Source organism: Pseudopipra pipra, chromosome 6 (assembly GCF_036250125.1).
Source record: "Pseudopipra pipra isolate bDixPip1 chromosome 6, bDixPip1.hap1, whole genome shotgun sequence".
NCBI lineage: Eukaryota > Metazoa > Chordata > Aves > Passeriformes > Pipridae > Pseudopipra > Pseudopipra pipra.
Window position 1 is genome coordinate 7,771,578 of NC_087554.1, and position 23,660 is coordinate 7,795,237.

General features: G+C 56.7%; 1 protein-coding gene and 4 long non-coding RNA genes across 16 annotated transcripts; 3 read left to right on the forward strand and 2 right to left on the reverse strand.

Annotated features, from left to right (window-relative positions):
- The first annotated feature begins 1,609 nt into the window (after positions 1-1,609).
- On the forward strand, positions 1,610-4,549 carry LOC135415476 (uncharacterized). Its single transcript, XR_010431141.1, has 5 exons — positions 1,610-1,820; positions 2,350-2,476; positions 2,796-3,650; positions 3,692-4,080; positions 4,320-4,549. It is a non-coding gene; the product is annotated as an uncharacterized LOC135415476 (long non-coding RNA).
- A 2,315-nt stretch (positions 4,550-6,864) lies between these two features.
- Positions 6,865-8,260, forward strand: LOC135415478 (uncharacterized). 2 transcript variants are annotated; one of them, XR_010431145.1, is made up of 2 exons: positions 6,865-7,206; positions 7,793-8,260. It is a non-coding gene; the product is annotated as an uncharacterized LOC135415478 (long non-coding RNA). The 2 variants fall into 2 exon arrangements; XR_010431146.1 differs by having other exon boundaries at positions 6,865-7,048.
- Positions 8,261-8,268: 8 nt separating this feature from the next.
- Positions 8,269-11,091, reverse strand: LOC135415477 (uncharacterized). Of its 3 annotated transcripts, XR_010431143.1 has the most exons (4): positions 10,921-11,091; positions 10,376-10,806; positions 9,150-9,819; positions 8,840-8,922 (listed from the first exon to the last, which is right to left on the reverse strand). It is a non-coding gene; the product is annotated as an uncharacterized LOC135415477 (long non-coding RNA). The 3 variants fall into 3 exon arrangements; XR_010431142.1 differs by having other exon boundaries at positions 8,776-8,922; positions 10,376-11,091; XR_010431144.1 differs by lacking the exons at positions 8,840-8,922; positions 9,150-9,819 and adding an exon at positions 8,269-8,745 and having other exon boundaries at positions 10,376-11,091.
- A 431-nt stretch (positions 11,092-11,522) lies between these two features.
- Positions 11,523-15,096, forward strand: LOC135416706 (uncharacterized). 6 transcript variants are annotated; one of them, XR_010431673.1, is made up of 4 exons: positions 11,523-11,846; positions 12,436-12,575; positions 12,690-13,120; positions 15,048-15,096. XR_010431673.1 is itself a non-coding variant. In XM_064660029.1 (3 exons), exons 1-3 carry the CDS (start codon positions 11,695-11,697, stop codon positions 13,311-13,313), a joined length of 672 nt encoding a protein of 223 aa, XP_064516099.1. In that variant the 5' UTR covers positions 11,523-11,694; the 3' UTR covers positions 13,314-13,344. The 6 variants fall into 6 exon arrangements, 1 of the variants encoding a protein (XP_064516099.1); XR_010431672.1 differs by lacking the exon at positions 15,048-15,096 and adding an exon at positions 13,650-14,690; XR_010431670.1 differs by lacking the exon at positions 15,048-15,096 and adding an exon at positions 13,351-14,545.
- A 61-nt stretch (positions 15,097-15,157) lies between these two features.
- Positions 15,158-22,522, reverse strand: LOC135416725 (uncharacterized). Of its 4 annotated transcripts, none has more exons than XR_010431697.1 (7): positions 21,079-22,522; positions 20,649-20,954; positions 19,994-20,105; positions 19,440-19,674; positions 17,023-18,181; positions 16,482-16,604; positions 15,193-15,330 (listed from the first exon to the last, which is right to left on the reverse strand). It is a non-coding gene; the product is annotated as an uncharacterized LOC135416725 (long non-coding RNA). The 4 variants fall into 4 exon arrangements; XR_010431699.1 differs by having other exon boundaries at positions 21,046-22,522; XR_010431698.1 differs by lacking the exon at positions 21,079-22,522 and having other exon boundaries at positions 15,158-15,330; positions 19,881-20,105; positions 20,649-21,039.
- Positions 22,523-23,660: the final 1,138 nt, after the last annotated feature.

Genomic DNA, 23,660 nt, shown 5'->3' on the forward strand with positions numbered 1-23,660 from the left:
CTGTGCAGAGGAAAGAGCATGAGGTGGATGGAGAGGATCCCCAGGCATCTGCAGGCACAAGGGACTCCTACAGATGTGATTTTCCTACAGCCCTCGTAAGATGGACTTTCAGGGTACCATGGGTAATGTGCCAGCTCTCCTGCTGGAGTTTTTGTCTGCTATATTTGAACACAAAGAATAGAACTAAAGTCAGGTCTGTTCTGGAGTGTGTTACACTTGCGCAAAGCTCTTTCCCTCTGTTTGTTTTCTGTTTTGGAAAGCACAGTCTGGGGTACCTGGGCACTTCCTATTAAATAATACCATGGAATTAATTTAGTACTGAAAGTGGAAAGAAGCTGTCTGTTGGAGGTCAGGTGTCCCTGATAAAAGCTTTATGTTTTTTCACTCAGTGAGCTCTTAAAATATCTTAAAGTGTATACGAATGCCTGTCTTCTAAAACTCACCACCTGAGTCTTAGAGGCTTCTTTTAGGAGCTGATTTCAGGCAGCAGAATTGGCCCCCAGGAGGGACTCTGTGCCTGCTCTCCCGTGGCTCCAAGGGATCTCTGGCCCTTCATGCCGGCACCGAGATTTTCTCGGGAAGGGCCTCAGATTCCCCGGACCAGTCTGGGACACAGGCAAGATCCCCCTGCAGTTTAGGACCAAATTGGCCCCCTGGAGAGACAGTGCTGTTGGTGCCCCCCGGGTTGGGGCACCCCGAGGACTCCAGCGCGCACCGAAAGGATTATTCGGGGAGATCCTTGGGGTGCCCGGCCCTGGGGAGCTCAAAGCAAGGTCCCTGCAATGGATTCAGGCATTCCTCAGAGTATCCCAGGGGTCCCTGTCCCTGCTGGACATGGAGCTCTCTAATGGACTATAACTAGGTTATAAAAGTGGTGCTCCAAGTGCCAAAGAAGTGTGGGGTTGGGATTAAGAAATGAGCAGTGAGGGTCCAATTGGCTGTTTTCTCTTGAATGTGACTGTAAGAGCTCCAGGAGTGCCAGGTGTGTGTTCCAGTCCCCAGCATTTGGTTTGCAGATCTCCTGGTCAGACACAGGTCCAACTTCCTCAGTCCTTAACACAATACAAAGAGGATTAAGGACTGGCAGTGTTAAGGTGATTGGTGTGTCAGGGATTAACCTGGGAAAACATTGGGTAATTCCTCAGTTTCTCTATTTGCCAAACTCATCCAAACCTGTGCTAGGAAGAGATTGATTGGAAAAGTTGAGGCAGAAATGAAATTGAAAATGGGGATATTGACACTGTAATTGCTGAAACTAAATGTGTCAAAGCAGCAGCTCTTGTTGTGCAGGGAATAACTCCTGTCAGCAGCAAGGTCCCAACTGAAGTGGCAGCTGCAGTTGTTCCTGCGGTGTGGGCCAGTGGAACTCCAGGAGAGTGGAAGAGGGCAGAATCTATAGGTATTACCCCTGATGTGGGATCTCTACTGGTAAGGCAAAGCCAGTGTCCTTTAAAATCAGAATGCCAGCTTGCATTGGTTGCAGTAACAGCTAAATTTGCTCATCCTGGTTTCTTGTAGCATGTGAATGCAAGAACCTGCAAAGAAACCAATGGCCAAGATGATTGATTAGTGCAGGACCTGAGAGAACCCCCTAAAATGACCTCGAGTAGTTTCCAGTATTAGATTGCAAAGATGGCCTTTGCTGCATTTCCTTGAACAAGGAAAGCCAAGAAACCTTTGGTTTTGCAGGAGAAAATCTGGACAGCAGGAAGGAAGCAAAGAAGCCACGTGACTCCTCCCTGAGCCCCAGACAGCCCATGAACTGCCTTCCTGGGAATGGTGGGACAAGTGGACTCTGGATTGCTCCCTCTGGATGTGTGGCAAGACTGTTATGCCAACTTTTAAGAATATCCTGTAAGAATTTGCTGCCTTGGCTCGATGGTGCAAGGGCAGCCTTTAAGCAGGTAAAGCATTCCCTGAAGAGAGCTCTGGGTCTGCCAGATCTCTCGGAACTGTTGGAAGCATCTTTGGTGGGGAGGGCAAAGAAAGGCCCAGGTGTGCAGTGACCCCCCTGACAAGGGACTTTGAGTGAATGGCATCCCTGATGGTGAACTTTGTGGGCTGTTCCCCCTGTAGGGCAGGTGATAGTCCCAGCTACAGTGATGGGAAAAATGGTTATAAGGCAGCCCCAAAAGCTGGAAATCCTCCTGGAGTATTTTGGCAAACAGAGTTTGCTGAGTTCCCCCTGACAGAAGGACAGTGATAGCTTTTGAGTGCTGGTAGATCCTTTTAATAGATAGCCTTGAGTGTGTCCTTGTTGCCCCAGTAGGCCTTGTCCAACTCCCCATATTCCAGGAGATAGACAGATTAAAGGTAAATATGGTTTTCCTAATCCTTTGTTGGCTTGAGGCTCTCCCCTGCAGGAACTCCAGGAACTCCTGGTGCCGCCTGGGCCGATGGATTGGACGCCCCAGCCCCTCCGTTCCTGCCCAGCCCCTGGGGGCCGTGTCGAGTGGTGGGACTGCCAGCCCTGCAGGTGAAGTGGGAAGAGCCTTTGCAGGTCTGTTTGATCACATTGATAGCAGTTAATTTTGCAGAAAAAGGACATTGGGTCTATTCTTCTTGAGTTCAGAAAGCTCCTTTTAATTGGTGAGCAGAACAAAGTGGATCCTTAAGAGTTCCCATCCGTGTTTGTGTCTCAGCCTGTGTTAGGATTCAGGGCTGTCAGTTGTTGTCACTGAGGAGTCAAACTATGCTTTAAATAACGAGACACTGGCCTGATGGCCAAGTGTCAAGAGAAAAGGGGCAATGATATGTGAGTGTTGAGATGTAACAAGAGCTAATCCTTTTTGCAGTGGGATGTAACCTGGAAACTCCCCAGAGCTGAGCCAAGGGATTGAAAGGGAGCAACCAAGGGAGGTGAAGGAAGAAGGGAACTGAGGCATCAGCCAAGCAGCACCAAGTTGCTGTATAAGCAGGTGAGTTGTGTTGAGGTTCCTAAGGCAGGCACTGAGGATTTTGAGGGCTCCAGACAGAGAAGACCTGGGAAGCCCCTCTGTGAAGCCCCTCAGAAACATTATAAAGGTTGGTGTGTATGGTAATGAGTGTTGGAAAATGTCCTGAATGTGGAACAGGAATGCAAGGAAGGAAAATGAACTCTCCTGTTATGCTGACCCCTCCCATCAGCTGCAGTGGAGATACCTGTGTGTGCCCTTTGGGAGCAGATTGCCAGGACACCCGGTGGGCTGGGATCATGGCAGGGTGTTGTAAGCAAGGAATTCCTGGCTTCTAAAACTCACCAGCTGAGTCTTAGAGGCTTCTTTAAAGAGCTGATTTCAGGCAGCAGAATTGGCCCCCAGGAGGGACTCTGTGCCTGCTCTCCCATGGCTCCAAGGGATCTCTGGCCCTTCACGCCGGCACCGAGATTTTCTCGGGAAGGGCCTCAGATCCCCGGACCAGTCTGGGACACAGGCAAGATCCCCCTGCAGTTTAGGACCAAATTGGGCCCCCTGGAGGGACAGTGCTGTTGGTGCCCCCCGGGTTGGGGCACCCCGAGGACTCCAGCGTGCACCGAAAGGATTATTCGGGGAGATCCTCGGGGTGCCCGGCCCTGGGGAGCTCAAAGCAAGGTCCCTGCAATGGATTCAGGCATTCCTCAGAGTATCCCAGGGGTCCCTGTCCCTGCTAGACATGGAGCTCTCTAATGGGCTGTAACTGGGTGATGAAAGTGGTGCTCCAAGTGCCAAAGCAGTGTGGGATTGGGATTGGGATTAAGAAATGAGCAGTGAGAGTCCAATTGGCTGTTTTCTCTTGACTGTAATGGTGAGAGCTGCAGGAGTGCAAGGTGTGTGTTCCAGTCCCCAGCATTTGGTTTGCACATGTCCTGGTCAGACACAGGTCCAACTTCCTCAGTCCTTAACACAACAGAAGGAGTGTGGCTCCTTGTTTTCCTGTGTCTTTGGTGAGGTGTTGACTCAGTACCTTTCTTGGAGCTGCTGTTGGATGAAGAGATGCCCTCAATTCACCTGTAAGGTCCTGGTTTTCTTCCCTGCTTCTCCCAGCTTGTCCAGTGGATGGAATTCCAGTGCTATAGAACAGATGGCTCGTGGTGCTCTCAAAAGGAGCCGTTGTCCCTCCAGGGTAAGTTGTGGTGCCCCTGGAGCTGTTGGGAGAAGCGGAGGGTTGTCAGGGAGAGGTCTGGAATGATGTTGCTGTGGCACAGATGTTGCTCCCTGGCAGGTTCTTGGGTTGAATTCCTTGGCTGCCACTTGGCAATGCCTGGAAGAGCCTCAGTTGTGTAGGGAACCAAACCTGGAATTGGAAAGCAAAGGTGGGGAGGTTCTGGTTTCAGAAAGGATCATTGCCTTCTCTTTCTGCAGGGACACTGAGCTGCTCCAGCTGCGGCAAGAAGAGCCCTGATGCCTGAGTGCTCTCCAGGCCCCCAGGCTGGATCCCAACTGTCAGCCCCTGGCTCCATCCCTTGAGAAGATGGTGTTCCTGCAAGCCCAGCTGCTGTGCTGGTGGTCCTGGGCGCACCTCCTGCCCTGGCCTGCTGTGACTGTGTTTGTGTTGCAGCTCAATAAAGTCCCTTTCAGTGCTGATTGTGTCATTTTGGTGTCAGTTCCTCTCCCCTCTTCCCCTGCCCCCGTGGCTGCATCACTGCCTTGTGCCTAAATGAACTCGTCCCCTGCAGCAGTTCCCTGCTGCTCTCACAGAGGGTGGAGCTGAGGCCCCTGAGCCAAGGGAAAAAGGGGATATGGATATGGATATCCAAGGCAGGCCAGTGCTCACCCCCTGCCTTCCTCCAGTCTCCTGTGTTTCCAGTTCCCCTCCCTGCTGGACACTCAGCCTGTTCCCAAACAACCCCCGTTCCTGTTCTCTCTCTGTGTCTCCCCTCACAACTCCCCTCCTCTAATCTCCAGCTGCCCAGGCCCCTGGTTTTGAGGGGCATTCCTGGGCTGCTGTCCCCCCATTCCTTAGACCTGAAGTGCCAAGAGCCCCAAGTGCAGAGAGGTCTGCAGGGAATCAGTGCCAAGAGCTGCCTGTGCCTGCCTGTGTTCCTGCAGTTCTCCTTCCTGTTCTCCCTGGGCTGGAGAGCCCTGCCTGCCCTGGGTTTATTGGAGCAGAGGGATGGGATTACATTGGTGCAGAAGGGATGTTCACAGACACTGGTTTTCTGACAGGCAGTGCCATTTTCCTTTTGCCTTTCCCAAGTTTTCCCAAGTGCTGCCCAGCACAGGGATCCGTGTGCTGGGACAGTGATTGGCAGGAGGAAGGGGAGCCTTGGCCTCACCTGCCCAGCTCAGGTGGGTGGCACAGAATTGGGGTGGGCTGGCAAGGCATGAACATATTTCTGAGTTCTGGAGTGCCTTGAAACCTTTCCCTGTCAGGTTTCTCTCCCTCATTTCCTGGGCTCCAGCATCCCAGGTGTCTCTTCCTTTGTCCAAAGTCCAGTGGCAGAGGATGGACTGACTCACAAGGGGGGTTTGGAATGAAAAGGGTTCTGTTCCAATGGGGCAAGGAATGCAGTAAGAAAGATGAGCCTCCTTTTAATGCCTGAAAGAGATAGGAATGAAAATGCTGGAGAAGGTCCCATTTTATTTGGTGTCTCCCCTGGATTTTTCATGGCTAAAACTCTCTAGTGAGCAATTGAACAGAAGGGTGAAGGGCAGGAGCCTTTGACTTGCCCAGTGCACTTAATTGCCTTGTTCTCCTCTCTTCCAGGCCAGGCCAAAGCCCTGCTCCAGCCCAGCTCTGCCAAGTGCCCTGGGCTGGGAGCAGCCAAAGGCAAGAGGCTGCAGCCCCACCGGCCGGGCTGGGGGCTCCTGGTGCTGCCCGTGGGGTGGGGTAAGTCAGAGGGACACGTTTCTCTCCTCCTGGTGTTGGCATTTGCTCCCTGGGCACGGGATGTGTAAGGAAGGAGGGAGTAGCAGGGAAGGGGAATGTTTCCAGACTGTCTGAATGTTGCCCCCAGGTCTGGGATGGAGCAGCCATGGGGGTGGTTGGGTTTGGCCTGGGCCGGTCGGGATCAGCCATAAAGGACCCACCAGACCCTGAACCCTCACTGGACATGTCCAGCCCCTCAAGTCATTAATTTTCAACAGAGGACAAAGTATTGGTACTTGCTTCTGATTTTTACAGAATTTCCTTTGGGATGATCAACCAGAGAGTGTATCAGTGCAAAGCATCTTTTTAGGTCTTTGTTTGTTTGTTTGTAATTTCCTCTTTGGCTTCAATGAGTTTGGTGTGCTCCTGTTAAGGAAGCAGCGTGTTTTTATCTTGAAATTTGGGATGGTTTGGTTTGTTTAGGGTTTTTTCCCCCACTGACTCGGGCCTTCCAAATTCTGATGGACTGGAGTGATGAGTGCTCTCAGCAAAGGTTATTTCTTACTATTGTGTGGCTTTCCCTCAGCTGTGGGTGAGGAATTGTGCAAGCAAGGCCTGTGTGCCCGTGGGTGTCTCCCGTGTGTGTCCGTGTGGCAGGGCTGGGACAAGGACTCGTGCAGGGACCGAGCTGGCACTGGAGCTGCTGCCATTCTGAGCCACTGCCAAGGGCTGGGGAGAGACCATCTGGGAGGCTGTTCCCAGGATTCCATTGGCAGCTGGATCTCCCTCCAGCTGCAGCAGCCAGGGGAGGGTTCTTCCTTGTGCAGCCCAGTGGCTTCTGCTCAGGCTGGCCCAGAGTGGGGCTGGGGCAGGTTCTCCAGGGAACTGGAGCCAGCCCTGAACGGGGCTCTGGAGAGCAGGAGCTGCAGGGACTGAGGTTTGCAAAGCTGGGCTGAAGTTTGTCAAAGCAGCAGAACATTCTCATTCTGGTGGGTTTGTGGAGTCCGTGTTGGTGCCCAGGAGAACTGGGTCAGACTGGGCTTTGTGGTCCCAGAGCTGCCCCCCTAAATGTGGCAGGCTGTGTGGGCTGGCAATGAAGTGCTATCCCAGAGGCTGATGGTTTCTGTCTCCAGGTGTGCCCAGGACACTGCTAATGCCCAGGGATCTGCTCTGGGTCCAGGCTGTCCGTGCTGGAGGGCCCTGGTGGCTGCAGTCCCTGAGCCCGCAGAGACAGAGAGAGCCCCGGCCCGAGTGGCCTTTGGCCCCTTGTCCTGAATTTGGGGTGAGCCTGGGAGCATGTGGAAGGTGAGAATGAGGGCTGTGCTTCCAATGCATCATCCCTGGGAAGATCCTGTTGTTCCAGAGCACTGGGGACAGTTTGGGCTTGGCAGCTTCAGAGCTGGGTTGGAGCAGCCCCTGGAAAGAATCAGGAGAGTGGAGGTTTGTCCCAGTGGTGCTTTCACGCCCCACTGGACAGTCTGGGCTTTGTGTTTGAGGTTGTCCTGTATTTGCTCTGCAGATAATGGGCCCTTCCCAATTCAGCCCAGCAGATCCCAAGGGCTCTGATAGGAATATTTGTTCTTCCCTTCCCTTTGGAATAATTTAATCTCCAAACTGCCATGAGCAATTCCTTAATTTCTCCTGGAGAAATCCAAGTGTCAGAGGCAGTTTCCAAGGAGGCCAGAGGTGTCTTTGGAGCAGAGAGTGCTGCCAGCTCCGTGTGCCTGTCCCCAGCCTGGCACTGCCCACAGGGACACACTGGGCACAGACCATGAGAGGGAACAAAAACACTGCCTGCCAGAGGGTTTGTCCTGGGCCATCAGGCCTTGGGCAGGAATTGGACTGGGCAACTCCATCAGCTGCTCTTCCCCCACAAAGCCCCATCCCCTGGGCATTAATGACGTGCCCTGTGCCCAGCGCTCACTGTTCACCCAGCTGAAACCAGAGCAAGGCTTGCTTTGCTTCGAACAACTTAAAGGAACTTTAAAACAAAATAAATCACTGTTTTCTTCTATTTTTCTTTTAGATGCTGGAATTGCCTCTCTGGGTGTGTGCTGAGCTCTGGCTGCAGGGGACTGTCAGGGCTTGGTGGCTGTGAGTTCCTGTTTTTCTCCCTGGGAAACTGGAAAGAGTTATTCCTTGGATTGCAGAAATGTTTTCTGAAACCTGTCCCCTTCTTTCTGCCTTTTGCTGACAGATGTTCTCCTTCTGCCTTTGAATTTACAGCCTCCTTGCAGCTCCCAGCTGGGAAAACCTGGGAGAACTTAGGAGGGACAGAGGTGACATTTTTATCTGCACACTTGGGGTAATTTCTAGGGGATACAGCAACTGTTTGTGTAGGAAAGTGTGTTTAACCACATTGGCCCCAGTTGTGTTTGCACCATCTGGGGCCAGAGGTGCAAGGCAATCCAAAGCAAACCCTGCTCAGCCTCCAAATCCCAGGGGAAGTTCTCCAAGCTGCTCCTTGAGGGACTAAAGATACATTGAAATGGAACCAAGAGCACTAATAAGGATCCTGGGAATCCCAGTATTGCTGTCCTAGAATTTTTAACAGGTTTTTAAGGTTCCTATGACAAGAATGGCTTTCTTCCTTTGATTGAATTCCGTGGTAGGATTTGGGATTTCTTGGGATTCCGAATCCCTCCCAGTGGCCCTGACACTGGTCAGAGCTGGCAGGACAAACAGAGTCAGAGCTCCTGGCAGGCACAGGGGGTTTCCCCCAGAGTGGATCCAACTGCTGCCCCCCAGCCTGGCCAGGAGGGATCTGCTTTGGCTCCTGGCTTCTGCCAGAGACAGAAGGTGTTCCCTTGATTGGAATGAGGATCCAGTAGCTTCATCTCCTGGAGGTTCCCTGGGCAGCTGATCCCCTCTGTCCCGTGTCCTGCTCTCAGTTCCTGCCCAGCCAGAGCCAACTGTGCCAAGGGCACGAGCACTCCCAGCCTGGATAGGGAATGGGGGACTGGTTTGTGCACAATTCACCTAGAAAGTCAAACGAGGGGATTGTTGGAGTATCTGGCTCCTTAGGGAACCTGCTGGGAGTAGGGAAGCACAGCCCCAAATCTCCAGCTGTGGGTGGAGTCGCTGAAGGTAAACCAGCACAAATGGATCCCCCAAAATGAACCGTGGGAGAGCAGGATCAAATAAGGGTCAGTGTCCCTGTGGAAAGGCAAAAGGAATTGGTTGGGACTTGGATTGTCCCCTGGGGAGATGCTGGTTGCTGGGATGCAGAGAATGCCCTCCCTCAGGCTGCCAAGATCTCTCAGTGCAGGGGCTTTGGCCGACAGGGCAGCACAAAGATTGTTCTCTGGGGGGGGACCCAGGTTTGGGTTCCGGTCTCAGGTTTGGGTTCCGGTCTCAGCTTTGCAGGTTTAGAGGAATTGTACCTACAGCCCGCAATTCCATGCCGAATTCCTGCTGGAACAGCCTCCCAGTGCCTCCTGGAGCCCGGCTATTCCCCTGCAGAGCTGCTGCTTTAAGGCCAGGTTTGCCAGGAAGCAGCCGCGGTTCCAGGTTTGCTCAGCGGGATCGGGACAAGGACAGGTTGATGTTGCACAGACTTTGCTGTTTGTAACCCTCCTGCCCCGGCCCCGCCGGTGTCCCTGGGGGAACCTGAGCGAGTTGGCTGGAATTGGGCCGATTCTCCGCCCCGGGCCGGGCTCCAGGGGATGTGTTGGCCCAGGAGAAGGCGGGGGCCGGCCGCGCTCCCGGCCCGGGGCGAGGCAGCCCCTGAGCACGGGCGAGGACGTCTCTCCGGCCGGGAAGCGCTGTCCCTTTGGAGCCTCGGGAGCGGCCCCGGCAAGTCCTTTTCCCCGAGCAAAGGGATGCACATCCCTGCCTTCAGGGCACCTCGGCTCTGACCCACCTGTTCCAGCTGTCCACGGGTTCTGCGGTTGCGGTTGGGCCCCTGAACAACTGCGAATTGCCTCCAAGCCCAACTTTCTCCGAGCATCCCCTTTTCTTTTCAGGCATCACCGAGGGCTCTGGCTCGGGATTTAGTGCCGCCGGGGGCAGATGGCCCTGGCTTTAAGGCTGCTGCTGGCTGCTGGGCTCCGGCTGGAAGGGCAGGGATTTGGGGCGGGCGGGACACACGTGGGGGGCGCGGGGGAGCTCTGGGAGGTGGGCCCTGGGAATGGCTGCCCGCGCTGCTCTGCAGCCCCGCCGTACCGACACTGCCGAGTGCCGGCTGGATCCTTTGGGTCCTTCTGGGCTGGCGCTGGGGCGTGTCCAGGGTGAGGCATCTCAGGGGGCCCGTCCAGAGCAGTCCCCGTCTGAGGAGCCGCGGGCAGCCCTTTCTCCGTGCCCACCCCACGGGGGCTGTAGGGCACAGCTTATCCATCCCCTGGCAATAGGAAGGGCAGGGCAGGGCACAGCTCCTCCATCCCCTGGCAATAGGAAGCCCAAGCAGGGCTGGCTCGCTCTCTATCTGTCTGTCTGTCTGTCGCTCCGGCCTCCTCCGGGCCCGCGTTCCCTGCCCAGCTGGTTCTGCCCAGCGAGCCCCGAGAACGTTCCTGACGGGAAGCAGGAGCCGCCGAGGGCTCCGTCCAGCTCCGGACCCGAAAAGCGGCCCAGACCTGAGCCCCCCCCGGCATTTTGGGTTCCGAAGGCTCACCTGGAGGAGACGCCCCCCCGCAGGCGGGACCAGGCGGTGACACTCGACCGACGCCTTTGCCTCGGAGCGAGGGATCCCTCTGGGCTCGTTTGGCTCCTTTATCCCTGGAAATGAGCTCGGACGTCGCCCGAGCACCTTTGCAGCCGTTGGGTGAATCCCGGACGGGGCCGGAAAACCTCCCTGAGCAGGGCAGTGGTGAATTGGTGCCCGTCCCCAGCCGGGCACAGCCCAGCCGGCCGCAATCCCTCGGGCCGTGGCTGCGAAGGGCTCGTGCAGAGGAGGGAGAGCTGCAGAGATTGAATAAAAGCGCATTTCCTGACTCGATTTCCCTGCGGTCCTTCCCTCCTTTGACTCGCGCGGCAGCGTCCGGTTGGAGCATTTCTTGGTTTCCTCTCCTGTAGCCGTTCCCTCCCAGGCAGGACCCTCCCCGTCTGCAATTAAAGATGAAACGTTTCAATGGGATTTTTAAAAACCGGAGGGTTTGCCCCGGGAGGGTGCGAGTTGCCAAGAAAACGGGGGAGGGAAAGGAGAGCCTCAGGTGTCACCTGGCAGGTGTCAGATGAGCTGCCCCTTCGGGAGAGCAGGGCAAAGAACTGCTGTGGGCAATTGCCGAAGTTCCGCAGGCAGAGCCGGGAGCAGCCTGTGCCCGACCCGCGGCACGGTCAGTGCCAGCTCCTGGGGCCGCCTGAGAACAGACACAGGGACACGGGGACAGATAGGCAGGTCTGCTCGGGGTCCCGGAGCACGGGAGGAACGAGGAAAGGGGTGGGGAGGGGTGGGGGGGTGGGGTCGGGGGGGGGGTTTGGGGGGGAAGGGGGGGTGGGGGGTTAGGGTGGGGGGAGGGGGGGGGGGTGGGTGTAAGCCTCTGGGGTCATGTCACTCTGAACCGTAAATATAGAAATGTATACACACACACACACAGCCCCGGGCCACAGCGCCCACCCCACAGCCCCTCCCTCCCCCCCGCCCCCCCCCACCCCCTCCCACCCCCCCCCCAACCCTCCCCCCACCCCCCCCTCCCTCCCCCCCACCCTCCCCCCACCCCTCCCTCACCCCGCCCCCCTCACCCCCCCTCCTCCCCCTCCCGTCCCCCCCCAACCCCCCTCCCTTCCCCCCCGCCCCCCCCACCCCCTCCCTCCCCCCCCCCGCCCCGACCCGGCCCCGCCCGTGCCCGCCCCGCGCACCTGGACGGGCCCCTCCCCTCGCACCTGTGGGGGCCCTGCCCCGCCCCGGCCCCGCCCCGGCCCCGCCCCGCCCGCGCCCCTCAAAAGCGGCAGAGCCGCGCCTGCCCTGCTGTTGTGGAGGAAACTCGTCCCGGGATGCGGCGGGAGCGATCGGTGCTCGGGGCCGGAGCCCCGGCCCGGGGGCTGCTCCCGGCGCTGCGCAGAGCCCGGGCCGCCGAGCGGGGACGGCCCCGGAGAGCGAGGCTGGCGATGGAGCTCGGCATCAGGACCGGCCCCGGAGGATCGAGGTTGGCTTGGGGCTGGGAGGGGGCTCGGCATCAGTACGGGCACCGGCACCGGGATCGCCGCCCGTGCCCCGGCGCCGCGGGCGGGAGGAGCCGCTCCGGGCCGGGCGCTGGGGCCGAGCCCGGTGGGGCCGCTCGGGCCGGGGCTCTGCCGGGGCCCGGCCAGGGCAGAACGGCGGCGCTTTCCTCGGGCAGACGCGGAGCCGGGGCTGGGACCGGCCGGGGCGCGGGGACACGCCGGGCCGGCCCCGGGACCCCCGATCCCGCCGGGCCTGCAGCGCTGCCCGCGTCCCCCGTGCGGTCGCAGCCCTCGCGCTCGGGCACCCCCGAGGCCACCGCACCCCCTCCGGGGAGAACATCGCCCGCCTGCCCCTTCCCCGCGGCCCCGGGGGGTTCCCGCCCGCAGTGTCCCCCGGGAACGAGGGCTCTGGGGCCCGCCGGGGCTCCGGCCACGGGATCGCTCCAGCCGCGGGGAGCTGGGGTCGTGCCGGGGCAGGGAAGAACGAGGGCAGCCCTTTCCTCGTTCCTCCCGTGCTCCGGGACCCCGAGCAGAGCTACCTGTCTGTCTCCCTGTCCCTCTGTCTGTCCACAGGCGGCCCCAGGAGCTGGCACTGACCGTGCCGCGGGTCGGGCACAGGCTGCTCCCGGCTCTGCCCGCGGAACTTTGGCAATTACCCACAGCAGTTCTTTGCCCTGCTCTCCCGAAGGGGCAGCTCATCTGACACCTGCCAGGTGACACCTGAGGCTCTCCTTTCCCTCCCCCGTTTTCTTGGCAACTCGCACCCTCCCGGGGCAAACCCTCCGGTTTTTAAAAATCCCATTGAAACGTTTCATCTTTAATTGCAGACGGGGAGGGTCCTGCCTGGGAGGGAACGGCTACAGGAGAGGAAACCAAGAAATGCTCCAACCGGACGCTGCCGCGCGAGTCAAAGGAGGGAAGGACCACAGGGAAATCGAGTCAGGAAATGCGCTTTTATTCAATCTCTGCAGCTCTCCCTCCTCTGCACGAGCCCTTCGCAGCCACGGCCCGAGGGATTGCGGCCGGCTGGGCTGTGCCCGGCTGGGGACGGGCACCAATTCATCACTGCCCTGCTCAGGGAGGTTTTCCGGCCCCGTCCGGGATTCACCCAACGGCTGCAAAGGTGCTCGGGCGACGTCCGAGCTCATTTCCAGGGATAAAGGAGCCAAACGAGCCCAGAGGGATCCCTCGCTCCGAGGCAAAGGCGTCGGTCGAGTGTCACCGCCTGGTCCCGCCTGCGGGGGGGCGTCTCCTCCAGGTGAGCCTTCGGATCCCAAAAATGCCGGGGGGGGGGGTCAGGTCGGGGCCGCTTTTCGGGCCGGGAGCTGGACGGAGCCCTCGGCGGCTCCTGCTTCCCGCCAGGAACGTTCTCGGGGCTCGCTGGGCAGAACCAGCTGGGCAGGGAACGCGGGCCCGGAGGAGGCCGGAGCGACAGACAGACAGACAGATAGAGAGTGAGTCAGCCCTGCTTGGGCTTCCTATTGCCAGGGGATGGAGGAGCTGTGCCCTGGAGCTGTGCCCTACAGCCCCCGTGGGGTGGGCACGGAGAAAGGGCTGCCCGCGGCTCCTCAGCCGGGGGCTGCTCTGGACGGGCCCCCTGAGATGCCTCACCCTGGACACGCCCCAGCGCCAGCCCAGAAGGACCCAAAGGATCCAGTTGGCACTCGGCAGTGTCGGCACGGCGGGGCTGCAGAGCAGCGCGGGCAGCCATTCCCAGGGCCCACCTCCCAGAGCTCCCCCGCGCCCCCCACGTGTGTCCCGCCCGCCCCAAATCCCTGCCCTTCCAGCCGGAGCCCAGCAGCCAGCAGCAGCCTTAAAGCCAGGGCCATCTGCCCCCGGCGGCACTAAATCCCGAGCCAGAGCCCTCGGTGATGCCTGAAAAGAAAAGGGGATGCTCGGAGAAAGTTGGGCTTGGAGGCAATTCGCAGTTGTTCAGGGGCCCAACCGCAACCGCAGAACCCGTGGACAGCTGGAACAGGTGGGTCAGAGCCGAGGTGCCCTGAAGGCAGGGATGTGCATCCCTTTGCTCGGGGAAAAGAACTTGCCGGGGCCGCTCCCGGGGCTCCCAAGGGACAGCGGCTTCCCGGCCGGAGAGACGTCCTCGCCCGTGCTCAGGGGCTGCCTCGCCCCGGGCCGGGAGCGCGGCCGGCCCCCGCCTTCTCCTGGGCCAACACATCCCCTGGAGCCCGGCCCGGGGCGGAGAATCGGCCCAATTCCAGCCAACTCGCTCAGGTTCCCCCAGGGACACCAGCGGGGCCGGGGCAGGAGGGTTACAAACAGCAAAGTCTGTGCAACATCAACCTGTCCTTGTCCCGATCCCGCTGAGCAAACCTGGAACCGCGGCTGCTTCCTGGCAAACCTGGCCTTAAAGCAGCAGCTCTGCAGGGGAATAGCCGGGCTCCAGGAGGCACTGGGAGGCTGTTCCAGCAGGAATTCCCCATGGAATTGCAGGCTGTAGGTACAATTCCTCTAAACCTGCAAAGCTGAGACCGGAACCCAAACCTGGGCCCCCCGCAGAGAACAATCTTTGTGCTCAGCACACACCCAGAGAGCCAATCCCAGCATCTAAAAGAAAAAAAAAAAAAGAAGAAAACAGTGATTTATTTTGTTTTAAAGTTCCTTTAAGTCGTTCCAAGCAAAGCCAGCCTTGCTCTGGTTTCAGTTGGGTGAACAGTGCGCGCTGGGCACAGGGCACGTCATTAATGCCCAGGGGATGGGGCTTTGTGGGGGAGGGAAGAGCAGCTGATGGAGTTGCCCAGTCCAGTTCCTGCCCAAGGCCTGATGGCCCAGGACAAACCCTCTGGCAGGCAGTGTTTTTGTTCCCTCTCATGGTCTGTGCCCAGTGTGTCCCTGTGGGCAGTGCCAGGCTGGGGACAGGCACACGGAGCTGGCAGCACTCTCTGCTCCAAAGACACCTCTGGCCTCCTTGGAAACTGCCTCTGACAGTTGGTTTTCTCCAGGAGAAATTAAGGAATTGCTCATGGCAGTTTGGAGATGAAGTTCTCCCAAAGGGAAGGAAAGAACAAATATTCCTATCAGAGCCCTTGGGATCTGCTGGGCTGAATTGGGAAGGGCCCCTTATCTGCAGAGCAAATACAGGACAACCTCAAACACAAAGCCCAGACTGTCCAGTGGGGCGTGAAAGCACCACTGGGACAAACCTCCACTCTCCTGATTCTTTTCAGGGACTGCTCCAACCCAGCTCTGAAGCTGCCAAGCCCAAACTGTCCCCAGTGCTCTGGAAAAACAGGATCTTCCCAGGGATGATGCATTGGAAGCACAGCCCTCATTCTCACCCTCCACACGCTCCCAGGCTCACCCCAAATTCAGGACAAGGGGCCAAAGGCCACTCGGGCCGGGGCTCTCTCTGTCTCTGCGGGCTCAGGGACTGCAGCCACCAGGGCCCTCCAGCACGGACAGCCTGGACCCAGAGCAGATCCCTGGGCATTAGCAGCGTCCTGGGCACACCTGGAGACAGAAACCATCAGCCTCTGGGATAGCACTTCATTGCCAGCCCACACAGCCTGCCACATTTAGGGGGGCAGCTCTGGGACCACAAAGCCCAGTCTGACCCAGTTCTCCTGGGCACCAACACGGACTCCACAAACCCACCAGAATGAGAATGTTCTGCTGCTTTGACAAACTTCAGCCCAGCTTTGCAAACCTCAGTCCCTGCAGCTCCTGCTCTCCAGAGCCCCGTTCAGGGCTGGCTCCAGTTCCCTGGAGAACCTGCCCCAGCCCCACTCTGGGCCAGCCTGAGCAGAAGCCACTGGGCTGCACAAGGAAGAACCCTCCCCTGGCTGCTGCAGCAATAACAGAAGGTTTGCCATGAAGACCATGAGTTCCTTATTTTCCTTAACACTCTGAGACTGTAGGACCCAATCTTTGCAACCAAGTGACACCAGAGATGTTATTAATACTTAAACCTCTTCTCCACAGGTCTGTCTCAGAGAACTGGGCCAGCCCTGAGCTACTCCCAGGTGCCTGCAGTGCTTTGGGGAGGGGCAGGACGATGCCCCACTTCTGCTTGGAAACATCGAAGATGAGGAAAAGCCCCTTCCCTTCTCGCTCTCTGACCCAGAACCAAAATAGTCCTGTAGGACAACACAGACTATGCACGGAAGGCCCAAGTCAGTGGGGGAAAAAGCACCCTGAACAAACCAAAGCACCCCAAATTTCAAGATAAAAACACGCTGCTTCCTTAACAGGAGCACACCAAACTCATTGAAACCAGACAGGAAATTACGAACAAACAAACAAACAAAAGACCCAAAATAGATGCTTTGCACTGATACACTCTCTGGTTGATCATACCAAAGGAAATTCTCCACAGATCAGAAGCAAGTACCAATACTTTGTCCTCTGTTGAAAATTAACAACTTGAGGGGCTGGACATGTCCAGTGAGGGTTCAGGGTCTGGTGGGTCCTTTATGGCTGATCCCGACCGGCCCAGGCCAAACCCAACCACCCCCATGGCTGCTCCATCCCAGACCTGGGGGCAACATTCAGACAGTTTGGAAACACTCCCCTTCCCTGCTACTCCCTCCTTCCTTACACATCCCGTGCCCAGGGAGCAAATGCCAACACCAGGAGGAGAGAAACGTGTCCCTCTGACTTACCCCACCCCACGGGCAGCACCAGGAGCCCCCAGCCCGGCCGGCGGGGCTGCAGCCTCTTGCCTTTGGCTGCTCCCAGCCCAGGGCACTTGGCAGAGCTGGGCTGGAGCAGGGCTTTGGCCTGGCCTGGAAGAGAGGAGAACAAGGCAATTAAGTGCACTGGGCAAGTCAAAGGCTCCTGCCCTTCACCCTTCTGTTCAATTGCTCACTAGAGAGTTTTAGCCATGAAAAATCCAGGGGAGACACCAAATAAAATGGGACCTTCTCCAGCATTTTCATTCCTCTCTACTTCAGGCATTAAAAGGAGGCTCATTTTTCTTATTGCATTCCTTGCCCCATTTGAACAGAACCCTTTTCAGTCCAAACGCCCCTTGTGAGTCAGTCCATCCTCTGCCACTGGACTTTGGGCAAAGGAAGAGACACCTGGGATGCTGGAGCCCAGGAAATGAGGGAGAGAAACCTGACAGGGAAAGCTTTCAAGGCACTCCAGAACTCAGAAATATGTTCATGCCTTGCCAGCCCACCCCAATTCTGTGCCACCCACCTGAGCTGGGCAGGTGAGGCCAAGGCTCCCCTTCCTCCTGCCAATCACTGTCCCAGCACACGGATCCCCGTGCTGGGCAGCACTTGGGAAAACTTGGGAAAGGCAGAAGGAAAATGGCACTGCCTGTCAGAAAACAAGTGTCTGTGAACATCCCTTCTGCACCAATGTAATCCCATCCCTCTGCTCCAATAAACCCAGGGCAGGCAGGGCTCTCCAGCCCAGGGAGAACAGGAAGGAGAACTGCAGGAACACAGGCAGGCACAGGCAGCTCTTGGCACTGATTCCCTGCAGACCTCTCTGCACTTGGGGCTCTTGGCACTTCAGTTCTAAGGAATGGGGGGGCAGCAGCCCAGGAATGCCCCTCAAAAACAGGGGCCTGGGCAGCTGGAGATTAGAGGAGGGGAGTTGTGAGGGGAGACATGGAGAGAGAACAGGAACAGGGGTTGTTTGGGAACAGGCTGAGTGTCCAGCAGGGAGGGGAACTGGAAACACGGGAGGCTGGAGGAAGGCGGGGGTGAGCACTGGCCTGCCTTGGATGGATCCTTTTTCCCTTGGCTCAGGGGCCTCAGCTCCACCCTCTCTGAGAGCAGCAGGGAACTGCTGCTGGGGAAGAGTTCATTTAGGCACAAGGCAGTGATGCAGCCACAGGGGCAGGGGAAGAGGAACTGACACCAAAATGACACAATCAGCACTGAAAGGGACTTTATTGAGCTGCAACACAAACACAGTCACAGCAGGCCAGGGCAGGAGATGCCCCCAGGACCACCAGCACAGCAGCTGGGCTTGCAGGAACACCATCTTCTCAAGGGATGGAGCCAGGGGCTGACAGTTGGGATCCATCCTGGGGGGCTGGAGAGCACTCAGGCATCAGGGCCAAGTCCTGCCCCCTCACTGCAGACAGTTCAGCCCCAGCAGCATTGGGATTTTCTGCCTCTCCCTCCAATATTATTTGGGACCCAATAGTTCAATGCTGTGGAATTTTAGCTCCATAAATGTTTTATGAAGTTGAGCTTCATGAGAACTGGGGCACTTGTCATTATTCCTGACTCTTCCAGGGCTGCACTTCCAGGATCCTTTGGGCACAAGGAACCTTCCAGACTGCTCCAAACCTTCACAGCCCACTTGCTCTTCTTGTCACAGGTAGACCAGCTCAGTGTCCCTGCAGAAAGAGAAGACAATGATCCTTTCTGAAACCAGAATCTCCCCCCCTTTGCTTTCCCATTCCAGGTTTGGTTCCCTACACAAGTAAGGCCCTGCCAGGCCTTGCCAAGTGGCAGCCAAGGAATCCAATCCAAGAACCTGCCAGGGAGCAACAGCTGTTCCACAGCAACATCATTCCAGGCCTCTCCCTGCCAACCCACTCCTTCTCCCAACAGCTCCAGTGGCACCACAACCTGCCCTGAAAGCACAAAGGCTCCTTTTGGGAGCACCATGAGCCATCTGTTCTGTAGCACTGGAATTCCATCTCCTGGGCAAGATGGGAGAAGCAGAGAAGAAAACCAGGACCTTACAGGTGAATTGAGGGCACCTCTTCATCCAACAGCAGCTCCAAGAAAGGAGCTCACCAAAGACACAGACACTGTTGTGTTAAGGACTGAGGAAGTTGGACCTGTGTCTGACCAGGACATGTGGAAATGAAATGCTGGGGACTGGAACACACACCTGGCACTCCTGCAGCTCTCACCATTACATTCAAGAGAAAACAGCCAATTGGACCCACACTGCTCATTTCTTAATCCCAATCCCACACTTCTTTGGCACTTGGAGCACCACTTTTATCACCCAGTTACAGCCCATTAGAGAGCTCCATGTCTAGCAGGGACAGGGACCCCTGGGATACTCTCAGCAATGCCTGAATCCATTGCAGGGACCTTGCTTTGAGCTCCCCAGGGCCGGGCACCCCGAGGATCTCCCCGAATAATCCTTTCGGTGCGCGCTGGAGTCCTCGGGGTGCCCCAACCCGGGGGGCACCAACAGCACTGTCCCTCCAGGGGGGCCAATTTGGTCCTAAACTGCAGGGGGATCTTGCCTGTGTCCCAGACTGGTCCGGGGATCTGAGGCCCTTCCCGAGAAAATCGCAGTGCCGGCGTGAAGGCCCAGAGATCCCTTGGAGCCACGGGAGAGCAGGCACAGAGTCCCTCCTGGGGGGGCAATTTTGCTGCCTGAAATCAGCTCCTAAAAGAAGCCTCCAAGACTCAACTGGTGAATTTTAGAAGCCAGGCACTCTTTTATTACTATGCTCTTGAATCATTCCAGCCCGCCGGGTGTCCTGGCAATCCGCTCCCAAAGGGCACACAGAGGTGTCTCCAGTGCAGCTGATGGAAAGGGTCAGCATTACATGAGGACTCATTTTCCTTCCCTGCATTCCTGATCCATATTCAGGACATTTCCCAACACCTGTTACCATACACACAAACCCTTTTAAGGTCTCTGAGGGGCTTCATTGGGGGTCTCTGGTGGTCACCTGGGCCTGGAGCCCCCAAAGTTCGAAGTGACCACCTTATCAACTTCAAGACAACTCACCTGGTTGTAGAGGAACTTGGTGCTGCTTGGCTGTTGCCTCAGCTCCTTCTTCCTTCTTTCTTCACCTCCCTTGGTTGCTCCCTTTAAATCCCTTGGCTCAGCTCTGGGGAGTTTCCAGGCTACATCCCACTGCAAAAAGGATTAGCTCTTGTTACATCTCAACACTCACATATCATTCCCCCTTTTTTCTTGACACTGGGTCATTAGGCCAATGTCTCCTTATTTAAAGCATAGTTTGACTCCTCAGTGACAACAACTGACAGCCCTGAATCCTAACACAGGCTGAGACAGAAACACGGATGGAAACTCTTAAGGATCCACTTTGTTCTGCTCACCAATCAAAAGGAGCTTTCTGAACTCAAGAAGAAGAGACCCCAGGTCCTTTTTCTGCAACATTAACTGCTATAAATGTGATCATCCAGACCTGCAAAGGCCCTTTCCACTTCACCTGCAGGGCTGGCAGTGCCACCACTCGACACGGCCCCAGTGGCTGGGCAGGAACGGAGGGGCTGGGGCGTCCAATCCATCGGCCCAGGCGGCACCAGGAGTTCCTGCAGTTCCTGCAGGGGAGAGCCTCAAGCCATCAGACAATTATGAACATCATTTTTTCCTTTAATATGTATATCCCCTGGAATATGGGGAGTTGGACAAGGCCTACTGGGGCAACAAGGACACACTCAAGGCTATCTATTCAAAGGATCTACCAGCACTCAAAAGCTATCACTGTCCTTCTGTCAGGGGGAACTCAGGAAACTCTGTTTGCCAAGAGCCTCCAAGAGGATTTCCAGCTTTTGGGGTTCTCTTTTAACTGTTTTTCCAATCACTGTAGCTGGGACTATCATCTGCCCTACAGGGGGAACAGCCCACAGAGGTCACTTGCAGGGATGCCATTAACTCAAAGTCCCTTGTCAGGGGGGTCACTGCACACCTTGGCCTTTCTTTGCCCTCCCCACCAAAGATGTTTCCAACAGTTCTGAGACATCTGGCAGACCCAGAGCTCTCCTCAGGGAATGCTTTAGCTGCTTAAGGGCTGCCCTTGCACCATCTAGCCAAGGAAGGAAATGCTTACAGGCTGTTCTGAAAAGTTGGCATAACAGGCTTACCACACATCCAGAGGGAGCAATCCAGAGTCCACCTGTCCCACCATTCCCAGGAAGGCAGTTCATGGGCTGTCTGGAGCTCAAGGAGGAGTCACGTGGTTTCTTTTCTTCCTTCCTGCTGTCCAGATTTTCTCCTGCAAAAGCAAAGGTTTCTTGGCTTTCCTTGCTCAAGGAGATGCAGCAAAGGGCATCTTTTCAATCTAATACTGGAAACTGCTCAAGGTTGTCATTTAAGGGGGTTCTCTCAGGTCCTGCACTAATCAATCATCTTGGCCATTGGTTTTCTTGGCAGGTTCTTGCATTCACATCCTACAAGCAAACCAGGATGAGCAAATTTAGCTGTTACTGCAACCAATCCAAGCTGGCATTCTGATTTTAAAGGACACTGGCTTGGCCTTACCAGGAGAGATCCCACATTAGGAGTAATACCCACAGGTTCTGCCCTCTTCCACTCTCCTGGAGTTCCACTGGCCCACACCGCAGGAACAACTGCAGCTGCCACTTCAGTGGGGACCTTGCTGCTGACAGGAGTTATTCCCTGCACAACAAGAGCTGCTGCTTTGACACATTTAGTTTCAGCAATTACAGTGTCAATATCCCCATTTTCAATTTCATTTCTGCCTCAACTTTTCCAATCAATCTCTTCCTAGCACAGGTTTGGGTGAGTTTGGCAAATACAGAAACTGAGGAATTACCCAATGTTTTCCCAGTTTAACCCCTGACACACCAATCACTTTAACAGTGCCAGTCCTTCATTCTCCTTCCACTGTGTTAAGGACTGAGGAAGTTGGACCTGTGTCTGACCAGGACATGTGCAAACCAAATGCTGGGGACTGGAACACACACCTGGCACTCCTGCAGCTCTCACCGTCACATTCAAGAGGAAACAGCCAATTGGACCCTCACTGCTCATTTCTTAATCCCAACCCCACACTTCTTTGGCACTTGGAGCACCACTTTTATCACCCAGTTACAGCCCATTAGAGAGCTCCATGTCTAGCAGGGACAGGTACCCCTGGGATACTCTCAGCAATGCCTGAATCCATTGCAGGGACCTTGCTTTGAGCTCCCCAGGGCCGGGCACCCCAAGGATCTCCCCGAATAATCCTTTCGGTGCGCGCTGGAGTCCTCGGGGTGCCCCAACCCGGGGGGCACCAACAGCACTGTCCCTCCAGGGGGCCCAATTTGGTCCTAAACTGCAGGGGGATCTTGCCTGTGTCCCAGACTGGTCTGGGGATCTGAGGCCCTTCCCGAGAAAATCTCGGTGCCGGCGTGAAGGCCCAGAGATCCCTTGGAGCCACGGGAGAGCAGGCACAGAGTCCCTCCTGGGGGGCCAATTTTCCTGCCTGAAATCTGCTCTTCCAAGAAGCCTCTAAATCCCAATTGGCAAGTTTTAGAAGCCAGGCATTCCTACACACTAAGATATTTTAGAAGCTTACTGACTGAAAAAGCAGAAAGCTTTTATCATGGACATCTGACCTCCAACAGACAGCTCCTTTCACCTTTCAGTACAATATTTTTTTCATTTAATAGGAAGTGCCCAGGTACCCCAGACTGTGCTTTCCAGAACAGAAAACAAATAGAGGGAAAGAGCTTTGCGCAAGTGTAACACACTACAGAACAGACCTGACTTTAGTTCTACTCTTTGTGTCCAAATATTGCAGACAAAAACTCCAGCAGGAGAGCTGGCACATGACCCATGGTACCCTCAAAGTCTGTCTTATGAGGGCTGTAGGAAAATCACATCTGTACGAGTCCCTTGTGCCTGCAGATGCCTGGGGATCCTCTCCATCCACCTCGTGCTCTCCCAGCAGGAGAAAGAGTGACCTCAGGGACACGGTGGCACTCGATACCCTGCTGAGAGAGCAAGGAAACCTTTGGCATAATGGTGAGTTGGAATCCAAAGCTTCCTTTCCTGGGAGCTTCGTGCAACCAAGAGGGGGAAAATCTGCATCTCCTTTGGTGCAGGTGTCAACAGAGGCCAACAGAGCTTTTGCCTTTTTCAGACAACTGTGCCCTTTTTGGCTCCCTGGCAGCTCCAATGGCACCAGAACCCCCTTCCTGTACACTCACAGCTGTCACACACAGGCACCCACACACCTTTGCTCCAGCCCACACGTGGCCAACATTTCCTCACCCAGGACATCCCAAGGGGAGTATTTTTGCCAGAGAGCTCAGCAACCACTCTGTCCTTGCAAACTGCCTCCTTGCAAAAAGGGAACCCATTCTCCTGGACATTTCTCCAACACTCAAGGTCTTTTGAAGCTGCTCTCATGGCACCAAACCTGCTCGGGGTCTCTCCCAGCTGTTGGCTCTCCGTGGAGTTAACAGGCACACACTCCATTCCATCCTCCCCCAGCCAAACCCAATTCTCACCGGCAGGACGGGCCCTGCCCTTCCCTGTCCAAGCTCCCGGGCTCGGCACAGCCGTGGGGACAGAGCAGCTTCCCAAGGCAGCTCCCGCCCGGCAGGAAGCACAACTCGCCACACTCCACCAGCCGCTGGGCACGGACCTGAGCTGAGCCCCAGGGAGGGCACAACTGCACAGAGAAGGAGCAAAAAGCATTAATGCAGCAACAAGAAACTAAGTGAGACTAGTCTTTGCCTCCTAACCCTGCACGGGGAAAGACTTTGGGATTCCGAGGCAAACCCTGAGACACCCAGAGAGCAACAGCCCCGCAGCCCTGCCACGGCTCTCCCCGGGGGCACCCGGCAGGTAACGGGGTTACCCGGCAGGTAACGGGCTTACCCGGCCCCCGCTGCCCAGCACAACGCGCCCCTAAACGCCCCCCAGCTGCCCCCGTCCACAAACCCAGCGGCCAAGGCGCTCTCCCCTCCCCAGCCCGGGCAGCAGCGGGGCCCCGCCCTCAGCCCTCACACACAACCGCCCGTACCCCCCCCGCCGGCCCTTTATACCGCGGGCCGGCAGCGCTGCCCAATCAGCGCTCGAGCGCCTCCGCCCAATCCCAGCCCGCCCGTCCCTGCGGCCCCGCCCCGCCCGCTCAGCCCGGCCCC

Bases quoted from the DNA above. Each gene is read 5' to 3' on its own strand.
- LOC135416706 (XM_064660029.1), top strand. From the start codon at position 11,695: ATGCGGCGGGAGCGATCGGTGCTCGGGGCCGGAGCCCCGGCCCGGGGG. The intron at 11,847-12,689 runs GTTGGCTTGGGG...CTTTAATTGCAG, and splicing joins ACCGGCCCCGGAGGATCGAG to ACGGGGAGGGTCCTGCCTGG. The intron at 13,121-13,224 runs GTGAGCCTTCGG...GCTTCCCGCCAG, and splicing joins CGGGGGGGCGTCTCCTCCAG to GAACGTTCTCGGGGCTCGCT.